The 17,498-nt window shown below is 50.2% G+C and overlaps 1 protein-coding gene across 2 annotated transcripts in view; it reads left to right on the forward strand.

Moving 5' to 3' along the window:
- CDH13 (cadherin 13) overlaps positions 1-17,498 on the forward strand; it is a 1,090,774-nt gene that overhangs the window by 592,925 nt on the left and 480,351 nt on the right. For both annotated transcript variants that reach the window (XM_075536309.1, XM_075536308.1), the window contains exon 5: positions 602-754. In XM_075536309.1, the coding sequence (XP_075392424.1) occupies positions 602-754 (153 nt within the window). The remainder of the gene's footprint in view (positions 1-601; positions 755-17,498) is intronic.

The following is a 17,498-nucleotide window of genomic DNA, read 5'->3' on the forward strand; positions in this document are numbered from 1 at the left end:
ACAACCATGCCCCCCCATAGAGACCCCACAGGGTTGCGTGCTGGGCAGCCAGCTCAGCAGTTGTACACCTCTAGCCTCTGTGCGGGAGAGGCCGTCCACTCCCATAAAGACTTATAGTCTTGGAAACCCGCAGGGGCAGGCTACTGTGTCCTATGGGGTCACTGGGGCATGATGATAGAGTAAGGGGTGAGTCGTCTATGATCTTCTTTTCAAGGGGGAACACAATGTGTGTCCTGGGAGTAACAGAGAATACAGAGGTGTGCCCTGGGCCATAAGAGCCACTGTGAGGATGGCTTCGTCCTGTTGTCCACAGAGTCACGGTGTGTTGGAACCGAGTCATCAACAGCTCCTAACAACAACACCCTTGGACTCTCTGGAGCAGATGCTCTCTGAGATCCTTTCTGCCGGGTCGCCCAGTGCTGCTAAGCCCACCAGGCTGTACGATGCAGAGCCTGGCAGATCAGGATGTAAGGTTGCTCAGCAAGGATGCTCTTTGGGGACATGCTTCTTTGGCATCACCTTTCTTGGCCTGGCACCTGTGACCAGTGGATGGACCGCTGGCCCTTGTTGACGGTGCTCTCTCTCTTGCCTCTCTTCCCAGGTGGTTGACAGTGACAGGCCAGAAGGGTCCAGGTTCCGGCTCACTGGGAAAGGAGTGGATCAAGAGCCGAAAGGCATCTTCCGCATCAATGAGCACACTGGCAGCGTCTCGGTGACCCAGACCCTGGACCGGGAGGTAACCGCGATGTATCAGGTGAGTGCTGGCGCCTGCTCGCCCGCCCGCCCGCCTGCCCGGGCGAGGAAAGGTGGTTTTCTAAGACTGCTTTCTTTTCTTTGAGTTAGTCATTGCCGTGCCTCATGAAAGCCAGGCTGGGCTGCTTTTAGGGGGTCTCGGTGGGAGCTGGCGTTTGGAGTTGTTCCCCAACAGGATGGCGTGGAGGGACCAAATCTTCTCATTGGAACCCTGAGCCCGTGGGGGCTGGGGAGCAGGAAGGGGGATTCTGGGGGGCTTCTCGGACAGGCTGTGCATTACTGTTGGAGCTGATAAGGATGCCTTGTTGGAGCTCTTGAGTTAGACGTGCCAGAGGACAGCTGTATGACCTGAAGCCATGAAAGACGTGATGGTTCCACTTTTAGAAATCCACCCTAAGGACGCGGCGAGAAGTCCAGTGAGACTTTGGGAGGGAGATGTTCTACCATAGTGGTTCTCCGCCTTCCTCACGCCGCGACCCTTTCATAGAGTTCCTCACGTGGTGGTGACCCCCCCCCCACCATAAAAATATTTTCGTTGCTACTTCATCACTACAAATTTGCTACTGTTATGAATCAGATGACCCATGAAAGGGTCGTTCAACTCCCAAAGGGGTCTCGACCCACAGGTTGAGAACCAGTGTTCTAGCAGGACATGGTGATGGCAGGTGGAAGCAGTCGCTAGCTGGTCCTCAGTAGGGTGTGCCTCATTCCCTGGCGTTGCTGTAAGGGAAGAGCCCACAGAAGGGTGGCTTGAAGGAGAGCAGGGCTTGCTCTTCTTCTGTTTCTGGAGACTCAAGGACCAACCTGGGCCACCAACTGTGCGGATGGCTTCGCTGGCAGTAGGCTTCTCAGCCTTCCTCCCGTGGGATCGGCTTCTCCCTGTGTTTGCTGTGTTCATTCTTTCCTCGTCCCATCTTAGAAGTGATCAGGTGTAGACCCCACCCCTCTCAGGCAAGACCTCATTACCATGACCTCGCAGACCTTTCCCTCACTAGACCCCACCCACGGGCCTAGGGGTTAGGATTTCAACACATGTGTGCGGAACACAAATGAATCCATAAAACAGTATCAGTATTGCTAATGTCTTGTAAAGGGCATTTCCTACAACTGTTTAAAACAGCGTTGAAGGGGGGGAAGATTCAAGATACCCCACGCAAACACAGAAACACACATGGACTCTCTGGTAAGGATATACATAGTTACAGACCGGATCTTACAGATAAATAATGAACATGCCTGTCTCGTGTGCACCAAGCTCGGTCGCATGGCAGATAACATGAGAGGGATGGAAATGGAAAACTCATAAATGAATGGCATCTGCCTGAACGGCATATTGATCGTGATGGGTATATGGGAAAAGGAGAAGAAAATTCACAAGGTTACGGCTAGTTTTGGATGGAAGATTAGTGGTCTAGGCTCACAGTGGCTTCACACCACCGAAACGCACTGCCAGGCTGAGGGCCAGGAGTCAAATTTATGGTGTGGGCAGAGCCATGCTTTCTTTGCAGGCTCTGAGGGCAGGTCCTTTCTGAGCCCTTGCAAGTGTGTGGGGGCTTGCAGCTGCAGCCTAGCCCCACCATCAGGGGCCAGCTTCCCTCCATTGGGACTTCAGTTGTTGCTGAGTGGTTGGTTACATGGTCTCGTGACTTCATGTTTCCTGGTTTTTTCTGCAACAAGCTTGTGTTGCTCTGACATGTATACTTCAAAGGCTCGGTGCAAAAGGATCATTTCGGGAGCTAGTATTGGCCCAGGACAGTCCCCAGCAGTGGCAAATAGATACTATATGTTTTCCAACCGAAGGGGGACAATTTTTCTAAAAGTCCCAACCCACTGCCACAGCAAGCCGCCAGGACAGCATAGAATCTGCCCCACAGGGTTTCTAAGGCAGGATGTTAATAGAAGCAGGCAGCCTCTTGTTTCTCTCCTGGAGAGCTGGTGGGTTCAAACCACCAGCCTTTTGCTTAGCAGTCAAGTGTTTACCCTGCACCGACAGGGCTCCTTGCTCTTCCTACCCAGCCGAGCACATGGGCTTTGCCGTTGGACACCCTTACTCTTGCATGGGCCTTCCCCTGGACTAGAAACCAGTGCTGTGGCCGGTTGCTAGGACCTGGTTTGGTAGTCTTGGTTTCCTGGGTCCCAATCCCATCTCCAGAGTAAGTCAGCTGTCATTTCCTCAACTTTTGAATCCGCTGACTGTGTTTACTGAATGCAGGTAATCCAGGGATACTGGGTTGTCATGTCAAGTGGTCTAGCCAGGCATCAGGCCACATGGGCTCTCATTGAATATGTCATCACTAGAAGGTGACCTTGGGGAGACACCGTGCAGACTCTGGTCCCCAGCATCCTTATCCATCACGTGCAAATAACACTTGTCTAATTCACCTGGCTGGACTGCTGTGCATTTCTGGTGAGGGGTAGATGGTCAAGGGCGTGGGAGGCATCAACTTGCTTGTTGGAGAGGAAGATGGCGAGTTGATGATGACGGACTGGCTCTCCATCCATCTGCAGATTCCGTTCTGAGCACTACACTCAGAGGTCCTGGACAAAGAGGGTGCCCCTCCAAGGGCAGGGCTGTGAGCCTTGATGGGGAGACCATCTGTCAGTTGGCACCCAAGGGGGAATGCTCTGCTCACAGTGCAGACCCTGGCCGAATCAGTCTGTTGTAGGAATTGCATGCTGGCATCTTTAGTAAGTCCCAGGTCCAGCTGGCGTTGATGGCTACCAGAGGCCACCTGGTGTTTCATGGTGCCCAGCTGCTGCTGCTGTCCACAGAGCCAGCAGAGGATCACCAGGAGATAGCCCCTTCTCATTGCACATCTTCATGGGAATATTCGCTCAGACACAAGGAACAGCAGCTGTGATGCCTTTCCTAATTCCACCGGCTAGTGGCTGCAATTCAGAGCACTGGACTCAGGAAATTATAGTCTCAGCTCTTCTACTTAGCGGTCCCTGTGATCACATGGAGCACCCACTTAGCCTCTCTGACCTTGTGCTTCTCACCCGGAGTGGAGATGGTAATAGTACCTCTCATGAGTGGAAAACACCAGATAAAATGACTTTTGAAAACCTTCAACACAACACCCCGCACCTAGGAGGCTCTCCCTAAACTTGAGATGTTTTTCTCCTCTGAACGTTTTTGTATATTCCAGTTAAGTTTTCTGGTTTTAACATTGGCTTTTCTACCTCAAAGGAGCCCTGGTGGGGAAGTGGTGACGAGTTGGGCTTCTAGCTGAAAGGTCAGCAGTTCGAAACCACCAGCTGCTCTGCAGAAGACGAACAGGGTTTTCTACACCAGTAAAGAGAGTTGCAGTCTCTGGAAGTCACAGGGCCACTTCTACCCGTCCTGTTGAAGGTGCCGAGTCAGCATTGACTCTGTGGCAGTGAGTGTGAGAGTTCCTACCTCAGTCGTGGGAAGGATACCCACTGACTGGTAGTCTTTCCTGTCATCTGGACATTCTCAGACAGAACATTGGCTGACTGTCTTTTTTAGTGCCCAGCAGTGGTCCCGAGATGAGGGGGCATCCTAGAGCCGCCTTGTGGCATTAACGGGATGCCATGCAAGGGGGAAAGAGGAGCGGTTTTCTCTGGAGAAGTGTTCTGTATTCTGGAAGCAGAGTTGAGAGGACACAGGGGAGACAGACAGTGCTGCCCGACAAGAGGGAGAACTGGTGAAGGAGAGGTTCTTAGATGACCGTTAAAGGTGAGCTGCATGAAGAGGTGAACGGGGTGCAAGCCTGGCGAATCAATTCAACCTGACCTGAGGTCTTCAGGGTCGGTACTCTTGTTGGGAGTCCTTCGGTGCCCCATTCGGAGATTGCCTTTGGTATCCCCAGCTGCCTCAGCAAAAGTACAACCAGCAAGTGGCGTTAGCACACAGAACTCTCTTCTCTCATGGTTTTTAGAGGATAGAGGTCTGAGTCCTGGGCACTGGCTCTTGGGAAGCTCTCCTTCTCAACTCTAGGGGGGGAAGGCCATTGTCTCCTTTCAGCATCTGTGACCACAGCGTCTCTTGGTGGTGCCTGGGAGTCTTGGTATCAATCATCCTCTAGGTCTAGGAGGTTCTCAGCACAGGGACCCTGGATCCAATGGATGCACCCTCCTCCTGGTACTTGGTTCTGGGTGGTACTCAGGTTCCTTCTGCTCTGCTTGCTTCTCTCTCCTTTTATTTCTCGTAAGATAAGAGGATGCAGGGAAAGTCCCCTTACATGGGCTGAGTGAGGTGTTGCATTCCACTCCAATTTCCTGATAACTGATTGGCTGATCACGTCATGGGGTGATTGCATCGTGATGTAACTTCCAAATGACATTATGACATAACGGAGAGACCACAGAGAATCCTGGCTCAGCCGAATTGACATATATTTTGGGGAACCAGGTTCCATTTATGACAGAGAGAGAGACTCCGGGCTCCATAAAGGTTTGACCCAGTGTGGACAGTGAAGGTTGCCATGACCTCTAGCTCCAGGAACACATTCTCACCCAAGAGCCTGAGCCACGATGATCAACACGGGGCCCAGGCTGAGCCATGTCCTCACCAGCCCTGCTAAGGACCAGACTCTCATGTCAAGTTCTTCCAACCATCTCAGATCAGTTCTTGACCTGTTCTTCCCCCCATCCCTGCTGAACCTGTTCTCCTATCCCTGCTGGGGAGTCCCCTGAGAAGTCCGGGACGGAGCTCCTGTGCGTGGGTTTAAGAATCACTGGAATACTGGATTTCTTCCTTATCCCATGGCTAAGAAACATGCAGGCACATCCATTTTCAAAGGAACATACAGGTGCATCTCATTTTATTGACTTGAACAGAGGTGGTCTTTTTAGTTTTTTTTGTCTTTTTTTTTTAACAAGTTGAATGTTTGTGGAAACTCTACTCCAACCAAGTCACTCTCAGCCATTTTCCCCACAACCTGGCACACTCTGTGACTCGGTACCCCATTTTGGACATCCTGGCAACTTTCAGAATTCCTCCTCATGCTACCGCTTTCTTAATAGGCCACACACTCAAAACGGACAAGCTTGCCGCCATCAAGTCAACCGACAGAGAGCGATCCTGCAGGGCAGAGCAGAACATTCCCTGTGGGTGTCCTAGAATGTCACTCTCTACAGGAGTAGAAAGCTGACTCATTCTCCCCCAGAGCTGCTGGTGACTTCCAACCACTGGCCTTGCACGCAGCAGCCCAATACGAACCACAGACAGTAGTCTAGTGTCGACATCACCTTCCTGTGCACTGGGGATTCAAAAGCTGCGTGTGACTGGCATGGTGGCAGTATGCACCATGTCTCTCTGGTCTCTAGAAGGGACCTTGCAATATCTATGAGGTCTGCTTATAGAGGGAGAGAGGGTATCTGAGCACCTTGCAATCCTAGGCCATTTCAAGGGCCTATTTAGAAACAACGGGCTCTCTGGGAAGGAAGGGTTCTCTTCCCAATGAGAGAAGGAAGGATGGATAAGATGGATTCTTCCAGTTCTTGGCGGTCAGTGTGGTGGGCAACAAAACAAAAGCCTTGGGTCTCCACACTTCAGGTACATGCTCTTCAAATTTCAGAAGCAGAGGGGGCCCTTGGGTGAACTCGTGGGCATTAGAATTGCTTCAGCATTGTTCTTGTTGATCATTGCAATTTTTTACTCTACCCATGCACACATTCATGCCGAACTATTAACACCTCACAATTCTGACATGAAAGGGTTTTCTGAACTAAGCCTCAGGAACTCGCCCAATAAGAAATAATCTGGGCTCCATTTGTTCCTGGACCCCCCTTGATGGGCCTCGGCACTGAAGCTTCTGTTGATTGAATGCTACATGGCAGATACTGTGCTAAACATTCCCTATACGTCCCCATATTTAATCCATTTCACACACAAGGACGTCAGAAGGAGGTATTAGCCCTGTTTTGTAGATAAGGAAATACATGTTAAACACCTCTTTCAAGGTCTCGCAGCTGGTGGGCATTGAATTTGGGATCCATAGCATGTTCTCTCCAGCTCCAAAACCCCGTGCTTTCCATCACTAAGAAAGGCTTCTTCCCTACCCCCGCTTCCTCCCCTTCTAGGCTTGCAACCCAACCAGTGCTTTCCTTGTCTCCTGTCTGGGGATTTGGCTTCTTGGACCTGAGAGGGGGGGTTAACTCAATGGATGATCGATGTCATTTTAAGCAGGGTCTTTTCTACAACCCCCTGTCTCCTGCCCACGCCTCCCTGCCCCAAAGGGCTTCCCATGTCCCTGACCCGAGACGGCACCTGGCAAAATAAGTTAGCTCTTGCAGTATTGGAGGGCTGACATATTAATGCAAAGCCTCCTGAAATATGACTCATTATTATGCATTTTGCCAGCATTTGAGTGATTTGTGAACTCTTCATTGGAATAAAGTACTGCAAATGATTCATGAATGACCAAGTTTATGAAATTCTATAAAAATATTAGCAGGTGGTAATGATTCCCTCACACTGAGAATATAATCTGTTGGCGGCAGATTTGTCAACAGAGGAGCCGAGGAGCCGAGTGGGAGACAGCATCTTACCCTAGGCAGGTGGGGGGTTCCCATGGAGGGTTTGGGCTGAGCTCTGTTGGGGTGTCATGTGAGACAAAATGGCAGCCAATATCATAGAGATGGACAGGTGTCACCAGAAGAAGACAATTGCCTTGATACTCACATGCCCCCTCTGTCCACAGCAGGAGCTGCACTGAGCACTGACAGGTTGGGCAGAGTAGAATGAGAGGAGATGGGGCCTTTAGAAGGACAGGGAGAACCCGCATTCACTCAGCACCTGCGAAGTGGTTGAGAGTGCTCCAGGAGCCAGGTGGACACAAACACCTGCGCTATGACTGTGTTCTTTGTTGCCTTTTTAGATAGGATGGCTCAAGGTCAAAGAGGTCCCCAAGGTACATTCCCAATCTGTTGTCAGTGTGACTGTCGATTCCTTATGAAGGGCTAAATACTGAAACGGAGGTCTCATTCACTCTTCACAGAGATACCAAGAGAGTAATCACATGTTCTTGTGGTCTTTGACACACCCTTCTCTCTTTCCAGCCAATTCCTTGGCCAGCTATTGACTTTAGAGTTTCCAGTGTGGCTATAAACTAGGATTGTGCCTGCCAGTTATCCTTACTCATTAGTTTCTTTTCACTCCTCGGCTCCGCCCCAAATTCGAGCCCTTCTTGAGCTCCTGGCATATTTAACTTCAAGTGCCTTACGGAGATAAAAGCATGCCTGTCATGTGGGAATGGGCATGTCCTCACCCTAGGGATCATGAGACACTTGGGAGAAGTCAAATCACCCGCACTCAGATGAGAGAATTGCTTAGGTGATTGACCTATTCATGGTCCTACCCAGGTGATGCACATGTGACATACACATGACCTTGATAGAATTGGGGTCCCCTCAATCGAATTGATGCTTAGCATTCTCCCTCCGCCCCTATTGGGGGGACAGACCACCTAGGACACGTTCATCCTCTAGCCTTTTCTCCTGCATGACCCTCTCCAGCCAGTAGCCAATTGCATAGGATGGTATCCTCAGGAAGCTTTCTCAGACTCTGGACTTTTGCCATTCCTTGTGCTGGGTTATCCTGTATGTTATATGATGTTTTGCAGTATCTCTGGCCTCAATCCTAATTTTTAAAAGTCTCTGACTGTTTGGAGACAGGGAACAAAGTTTCCATTGTTGTAGGGTAATCGCTGTGATGTCAGTTCTGCATGGCCCCTCTGAACCTATAATGCTCTGAGGTCGATGACAGCCCTGTCACCAGGCTTCCTGGCAGCTCCGACTTCCCCTAGCAGAGCTGCTGCCTCGTGTCTCCCACGTGTGACGGAGTGACTTTAGGGAAGCGATAAAGCAGAATTCTAGCTGCAAGGGAGTCACATCAAAGTAGTTATCACATGTCCAGCCTTTGTTGTACAAGGAACTCAGCCTAACAGGTGCTGTGGTGGTGTCGTGCCCCCACCTTCAGCATCTGCCTCGCCCTCAGTACAGTTTCATACGCCTGAGAGCCCGTCAACCCTCTGAGCTGGTATCAGCTTGGAACGTGTGGCTTTCAAATGTTGATTGCAGATTTCCTCATCATTACAGACTGGTCACTTTGTGGCCTGGGAAAGATCCTTGATTTGGAGGGAGCAATTCAAGTGTTTGAGTTAAAATAAAAGCTTTGGGGGTCTGACCTCCTGAAGTTGAGATCTTGACACTACTTTCTGGACATACCATGTAAATAGGTTTACTTTCAGATCTGAAAAGGGCACAGGGCAGTAATTTCATGGTTCTACCTAATACTGGGTCACATTTGGCCAGTCATTAAACTCTCAGTTGCCATGGACTCATCTTTAGAATGATGATGCATGCAGAGCATACGCAGTCCCTGGTTTATGGACACGATCATTCCTAAGCGTGCCTTTAAATGGAATTTGCAGTTCAGTCAGATTTGTATGTACCCTAACTTTAGCTCAAGACAAGGCTCATGATCTCTTCAATGATGTGAAAGCTGTGCATTCCACCGATGAAGGTGAGCTTGGTGATGAATTTGTCTCCAGTTGGGGTTGGTTCGTGGGTTTCTGAGTGAAAAGGTACATGACGCTAAAGGGCAGTTAGGCCATCTAAATGAAGTGACACCACATTCATACTGATGGAGCACACCATCCTTGTGATCCAAGGATTGTAAACAGCAAACTTCAAGATCAGAGACGGGAAATGCATTAGAGCTTAAATTCCAAGCACCAGTTTGCAGGGGCTATGCCATTGACAGAGTCCCCACACGGAGGAGCCTCCACTGAACTCTCAGAACATGGACCCGGGGAATGAATAATTTTGCCTCAAACAGAGAATTTTAGGAAGTGGATCACTGCAGATACAGTTCATTGAAAATGTAACATAGTATCCTTTGTTGTCCCTTTTGATCCAATTTTAATTTGTTCTGTTCTGGTTTCTATTATCATCTGCTTCCTCTGCGGTTGAAGTGTTTCTGTGTTTGACTTGTCGTTGTTGGCGTTTTCTGTATGATTGTCTTCATATGAAATCCAGGATAGGTAAGTCCATAGGAACAACAGTGAGATGATGAGTTTCCAAGCGTTGGGTGGGGGTGGGGTGGGGGTGCGGCAGCCATTGAGTGGGAACAGGAAACAAATTATAGGGAACACAAGAATGTAGAAAATGTTCAAAATTTGAAGGTGATGGTGATTACACAGCTGTTCAATACATACCCCCATCGGACTCTGGCGTGGGAATTACACATCAATAGAACTGTCAGGGAAAAATAAAGGGGGGTGATTAGGAGAGGCCTGTAAGTCGGAGCTGAACCCACAGACAGCCTGCATCACAGTTAGTGAGTGGGGAATGCATCAGTGAAGGACTCAGCATAGCTGCTTGGCACCTGAAATTCCCTGAAATGAGGCAAAAATATTAGCCCTTAAATACCAGTGATGCTGTGAGTTGCTGGTTTCAGAAGAGTCACCTCACTCTGGTATGCTCAAACAGGGCTCCTGAACCAGTGGTCCCCACATGACCTGGGACTTGTTAAACATGGCCCTGCTCCCCAGTCTCCCCACAAGCCCCACTGCATCAAGTCCATTCAGACTCTGAGCCACCCTATGGGGCAGACTAGAATGCCTCCGGGGGTGCTGGAGGCTGTCCATCTCTAGGGGAGCAGAAAGGCACCTCTGTCCCCCACAGAGCAGCTGGTGGACTCAAACCGCTTACCAACAGATAACCCAACATGCCACCAGGAATTCTCCCAAGCCCTCCTGAATCTGGACCTCTGTGGGTGGGGCAGGCCCCGTGGTTTTACGTGCCCTCTGGGTGGTGATGATGTTGGCATATCTGGGAACCTCACACCCGAACCCCCAAGACTCCCAGGTCTTTACATCCCACATTGCAGCTGCTGGATTCACTGATTTGCCTCTGTGGAGGATGGCCTCTGCACTATTTCTTTACAGATCTGCCAGCAGAGTCTGTTTGGGCCCTAAATGCCCTGATTTCTTTCAGGTGCGCCTCCTGCGCACCTGCTGAGAGCCCCCTAAATCGAATCCACATTCTTCCTAAATACCATTGCGTCCGCCTGGTTAATGGCTCCTGAAAGCCGGGCAGATTTGTCTCCCGGCTTCTCTGCTCCACTCTGTCTGGACTTCGAGTGACTGTTAAATGTCGTGCTGCCGAATGTTTGCTTGTTTCCCGGAAACCCCAGAGATGGAGAGCGTCTTCAGAAGATGCCAGGCCAGCCAGGGTCATTCCCGCCAGGAGGAAGCTGGCCGCAGCGCGCTCTGCAGAGCCCTGATAGATCTGGCTTTGAGCAAGTGGCTTGGGCTCTCCAACTTTGCTGCCCTTTCGAGCCCTCTGGAGAAACTTTAAAACCCCATGGTCCACGCAGCACCGCACACCAGAGGTGGGTCTTGCAAACCAGGCTTGAGAAAAAAGGGTTCTAGATCCCAGTTTCACTCTCGGCCCATGTGAAGGGGCTTCCAAAAGTTCCTTGGAGAATTCCTGTATCTTTTCATTGCATTTTATCCCCCCGAGAGGAATTTAAAACATCCTCTTCCACCCATTCCTCAGAGGGAACGTGCGTGTTACTACGATGCTGGAACCGGGCATGCAGAGAACCCGATGCATCAGAAACACGGTGCTTGGGAGGAAGATTGAAAAGGCCATGGAACACCCGAAGAGCCAGCTCATTGCTCTGGGAAGAAGTCCAGCTGGAAGGCTCCTTAGAAACAAGGACGACAAAGCTTCATCGCGTGTGCTTTTGGACGTTATCTGGGGAGACCGGTCCTGGGAGGAAAACGCCCTGGGTGGTAGAGTCAGTCCGTGAAAAGGAGGAAGGCCCCCAGGAGACAGGCTGCCACATGGGCTGAAGCCTCAGAGCAATTGTGCGGCTGGCACAGCACAGCGCTGTGATTCCTTCGGTGGCACATTGGTGGCTGTGGGCTGAAACTGACTAGAGGTCACCTGACAAGAACAGCATTGTGCTGAGCAGGTTTTAGCACAGCTTCCTGAGTGAGACATGGGAGAAAGGCCTGGTGATCCGCTTATGAGAATCACTCAGTGGAAAGCCTAAAGTCGCAGCCATCGTGGCAGAGAACAACACTGCCAATACCATGGCAGAGGATGTTGAAAGTACCAAGGTCTGCCAAACGAACCAACAAACCTGCCAACAAACCCATCAGACTGCTCCTTAGAGGCACGGAATGCAAGACTCCCTCTCACTATGGACAGGTATCAGGAGAGGCCAGGCCCTGCATGGTGAAGTAGAGGGAGAGCAGAGAGCCAGAGGAAGGCCTTCGATGAGGTGGATTAACACTGCAGGGCCACCGTCGGCTCTAACATAAGAGCAGTTGTGAGGCCGGCACAGGACCCAGGGGTGTATGTATGCACATGTAGGTACGCACATGTATGTACATGTATGAGGTCGCTATGAGTGTGAACTGACTCCAAGGCCTCTACCAAGAGCAACCATCGTGGAGAATTAAAAGATCTTAATTTACCCTTGATCATCTGCTTGGCTCTGAGCTAGTACCCACAGCATGGTGCATTCTCACATTTCCTTTGCCACAAACCCTTAAAAGCCCAGAGTGGACAGGTACACACAATGGGAAGCATAAATCAAATGGCTATCTTCTGGCTGGCTTTGGCGGTGGCCGCTCCCTTCCTGCTGCCTCAGACTCTCTCCGCCTGACTCTCTACCCCATGCCCACCCCCTCCCTGCCTGTCTCATCCCAGAGAGCTCTTCATTCGTGACTGGCCTTATCTGCCAGGCGCAGCTGGTGAAACTGAGGCATGAAAAGGTTAAACGCCCCTGCCGAGGCGGCCACCCACCTGGATTAGACTGTGGAGTTGCTCTGGGCAGACATCTTATTTGGTCCACTAAGCAAAGCTGTTTCCTCACTCAGGGCTGCAGAAACTGATTTTTCTAAACTTCATTAGCACAGCAGAGGTGCGGGGCTTGGATCTTGGCAGGTGGGGCAGCCTGCATCCGTCATCCCCCGTCTCCTCTGGAGATGTTTTGGGGTGCTGTTGTGTGGGTCTCTACTGGCATCTTGTGGGTAAAGGCCGGGTCGTTCCTAAAACTCTAGTGTTCAGACCACAAGGAGTGACCCAAGGCCAGCTGTCAGCAAAGCCACCCAGGACAGGCTGTGGAGAAAGGCATGGAAGGGATTCCCAGGTATAACTCTCCATCCAAATGTCCATGAGGCTGGAGGGATGAGAGCCCTGTGTTTGTCACCAGGGCACCACAGCTGGGGACCGCATCTCTGTTCCTGTTAAGCTCAGTCTACTGGAGGACAGTGGTTTTGAACAAAGCAACAGTGCTGCCCTGTAACACAGCACAGGCCAGTCAGAAAGATCCCACAGGTCTCTGGGGTTTCTAGCACAGTGTGGGCTTCCCCAGCAGAAGGCAAGGCAGGAGGGTGACCTGGCTGAAGATGGTGACACTGCTGAAGAAGGGCTCACAGTTCCTAAAAGGCAGGCGAGAGAGCGCAGGGAGGGGACCGGTGAGGAAGGGGGACTTATGTGCTCTGCGTGAAACCCAGCCACTGTCCTCCTTGGTTGGTGGGTGACAACAGAGATTGGGGCGCAGAGTGGCTCAGCCAGATTTGGAGGTCACACAGACAGCTCGCGTTGCTCTCAGGGAACGGAGGGGCAGCAGCCAGACCTGCCCCTGGATCTCCAAAGCCACACGGACACCCGGCACGGGAACACACGGGAGGCCCTGGGAAGGGAAAGCGGGCTGTTTCTGGAGGTGTGGAAGTCTCACTTCAGGAGCCCAGGAGGGATCCGGGATGGCGGGCCTCTCGGTGTGGGTGAGGAGTTAGGGCTGTATTCTAAAGAAGCTTCCAAGGGCGCCCAGCGAGGAAGTGAGATCCAATTTGCATTCTGGGCAGATTAGATTTATTTGAGCACATCAACAATAACATTCAAATTGCCGTGAAATGGAAATTAATTCTAAAATGCATTCATTTGCTGAGCTCCCACAGCCCACCAGACGCCCGGGGGAGACGAGATAAAACATTGTCCTCCCAGGGTTCAGCCTTGCCCTTCTCGTCCCGAGAGAATGAGCCAGGAAATCTAACTAGTATTCTAAACCTGTGTGTGTGTACAATGTGCTGGTGCTGGGTGCTGGTGGTGCTGGTGGTGGTCGAGGTGGTGGTGGAGGTGGTGGAGATGGTGGTGGTGGTGGAGGTGGTGGTGGTGGTGGTGATGGTGATGGTGATGGTGGAGGTAGAGGAGGTGGTGGTGGTAGTGGTGGTGGTGGTGGTGGTGGAAGTGGTGGTGGTGGTGGTGGAGGTGGTGGAGGTGGAGGTGGTGGTGGAGGAGGTAGTGGTGGTAGTGGTGGTGGAGGTGGTGGTGGTGCTGGGTGATGGTGGAGGTGGTGGTGGTGGTGGTGGCAGCTGTGGCAATGGTGGCCATGGTGCTAAAGTGGTGGTGGTGGTGGTGGTGGTGGTAGTGGTTTAAGTCTTTCATGTTCCAACTTCATCTGTCTCCATGTGCATACTTTTCCTTCTGTCGTATTGTGGTTGTACGTTGAATTCTTTTAAAAATTACATCTTAAGCTTGGGAAGGAGAGTTAGCCATTGATTTGTTTGAGTGCTATCTATTTCAACATTTTTATTATGAAGACCAAAAAAAAAAAAGCTTATCTTTCCCTGCAGTGAGGCATTAGGTTGTTAAAATCTCATTTCCATTGAATTTGTCTTTCTTGTGAAAGTGCATCCATTTGCACAACTGGGCTTCCATCTCTGGCGCCATGCCAAAGAGTTCACGCAACCACCGAGAGGGTCGAACTTGCTGGTCCTCTCGCTGGAGCGCCCTGTGCCCGCCTCATGGGGTCAGGCGAGTTGTTACGTGGGCCAGAGCAGCCCCTCCTAGGTAGGGATGGCATCCGAGGCAGCTAGAGAAGCTAAGCTGTGTGCTCATTGAATAATGACTTGGCATGAGAGGCTTCAAAAATGCAGGGGGAAATTCCATCACCTTTTTGATTCTCCTTTTCCACAAATGTTATGACACCCACTTGTAGGAAACAACACTCATGGGACCCAAAGTTGGGGTTGAGGTTGTTGGGTATACTGGGTTCTTCTGAAGTTGGTCGTGCGTGACCCGGCGTGCCCCTTTATTTGATCACTAAGGCCTGGCCAGAGGCCAAAGCACAGTTGAAGGTGGGCTCCCAGCAGCTAGCTTTGGACAGCTGGTCACATGGACTCTGAACTGAGAACCTGTAAGTATCACATTATTCTGGAAGGCGGTTTGTCTCCCTTTGTGGAGCCCTGGTGGTGGAGGGTTACACAAATTTCAAAGGCACTAGTTGCTCCCCCAGAGAATGGCAGGACTTGCTACTCCTGTAAAGAGTTGAAGTCTTGGACACTCACCAGGGCAGTTCTACCTTGTCCCCTAGAGTTGCTATGAGTTGACATCAACTGGATGGTAGTGAGCTCGATTTGGGGGTCTTGGAGTCTCAGGTGGAGCCCAATTATGGTTTCTTCTGAAGTCACGTACATTGCTGTCCAGCGTTCCCTGCTAACCTCCTGTCTGGTGAGTGTCTATCTTTGAGCAGGACTCTTTCCATTCCCAAATGAAAAACAAAAGAGGTGGGGGGTTCAAAATGTTGCTGTTGTGGTTGTGGTTGGTGTAGGCTGGAGGCGAGTAGAAGTTCTACAAGGGTTCGAACTTGATACTCTGTCCCCAAGTCTAGTTTATAACTGGATTCATTAGGTACGAAGAATGACGTAGCACTTAGCTAACTGGAAAGTTGGAGGTTCCCAACCACCCAGAGGTACACCTGGTGATCTGCTTCTGAAAACATTAGGCACTGAAGACTCCGTGGAGCAAACCACGGCCTCTTTTTCCACGAGCACAGAGCGAAATGACACCCCACAGCCTTCAGTTTTGACCAGGATTTTAGGAGCTGCATCCTGATCAAAAGGGGAGAAATGCAGAACAAACTTCAAATCACTATGGAATCCACAGTTTCTGGACATACTGGGGCTGAAAGAACGCAAATCTATGGCTTTGAGGGAATCTTTAAATGGTGAATCAAAATTGTCTTCTGGAAACCCCACCAAACCCACAGCCATTGTGTCAATTGTAACTCCTAGCAAGATTTCGGGATAGAGTAGAATTTCTCACAGAATGAGGCTATCCATCTCTACAGAAGCAAGCAGCCTCATCTTTCTCCCAAGGGATGACTGGTGGGTTAGAACCACCAACCTTCTGGTTAGCAGCAGAGTGCTTCAACAGTGCACACCAGGACTATTTTACTGTCTCTTCCCATCATCTTTCAACCAAGCAACCATTTAGCTCAATTAGTAAAGACCCTTTGCCTGAAACACTACATTATTTTTAAAATGTTTAATTCTATTTTCCCATGAATTTCTGGACGCTGTCTCTTGGTTGGGAACATGTGAGCCAGAACATGGACATCTTTCATCTAGTCGAGTCTTGTTCTCACCCGCCAAGGCTGCATTCTAGGGCACCCTTGACAAGCCAGGCTCTACCCCCTCCCCCCACAACTCTGAGAGTCTGGAGAACCCAGGCGCACGCCATGCTCCTTCTTTACGCTGTGTGGTGTGTCTTCTCTTAGTTGACATTTTTCTCCTACAAAAGACTGATTCCATTGCCTTACTCCGGAGGGAAAACTAATTCCAGCCAAGGACATTCATCTTTGGTACCTTTAAGATCTAGCTAACTCACTGCAAGTTTATTTTTATTGAAAATTATGTAGATATTATTCAGAAACACCATTTCCAACTCAGCAGTATGCTTAAGCAGATTATGCCTTAAGTGTTAATATAGAAACGGAGCATGCACGCTGGAATACGTGTTTCTGGAAGGTTCCCTGTCCCTTAGCCCCAGGACTCTATCTCTGCTTCCTCAAACGTGTGGCTTGTGAAAGTTTAAGATCTCTTCCAAAGGGACGCGGGATTCTAAGTTATGAGTCATTACCATCCAACTTGTGACACTTTATATTGCGGATAGGATTCATTCAGAAAGAATTCACTTGTAAGTGCACGGAAGACAATTAACTTGTGATTCCCAGTGAGATGATGGGACACCAGGCAGGCACACTCCATCTGCAGAGGGGGTGATCCCCCCCCTTCCCAGAGGCCGGGAAAGATCTGTGCATAGTGATGCTGAATGGTGAATTCCTCACAGTCTAGAGAAACCGGAAGCTGCAAGGTGGACTCCCCAGGACACACACGTGCGGCAGGGAGTTCTGTGGCCAGAGGGGCGTTTAGGAAATACTGAGGCACACCGTTTAGGAAGCGCTGGAAGGCACGCATGCTGCATCCGGACGATATAAGGAAGACCGCAGGAGGGAATGCTTTGAAAATGATGATGGCGGCACATGTGTAAATGTGCTCGAAACATTAGAGGAATGTAGGAATTGTGATAAGAGATGTAAGAGCCTCCAATAAAGGTTGTTTTTTTTTTTTTTTTTTAAAAAGGGAGACCACAGAAGAATGCCTTCATGTTGTGGTATTGGCAAAGGCTATTGAGTGTACCTGGAACTTCCACAGACCACAAAACACAATGGGATGTATGAAGTAATCACTTCTAAATCATAACAACCATGTCAGGCAGAGTGGAACGGCTCCTCCAAGTTCCTGATACTATAAATCCTTCTGGAACTAGACAGCCTCATGTTTTTCCCACATGGCAGCAGATGGGTTTGAACCAGTGAGCTCGACTTTAGTAATCCAGTGCTTGAGCCACAGTGACACCTTCAAACTGCCAGAAGAGCAAACAAATCAGTCTTGGAAGAAGTACAGACAGAGTAC

This window comes from Tenrec ecaudatus, chromosome 18, assembly GCF_050624435.1.
Source record: "Tenrec ecaudatus isolate mTenEca1 chromosome 18, mTenEca1.hap1, whole genome shotgun sequence".
Taxonomy (NCBI): domain Eukaryota; kingdom Metazoa; phylum Chordata; class Mammalia; order Afrosoricida; family Tenrecidae; genus Tenrec; species Tenrec ecaudatus.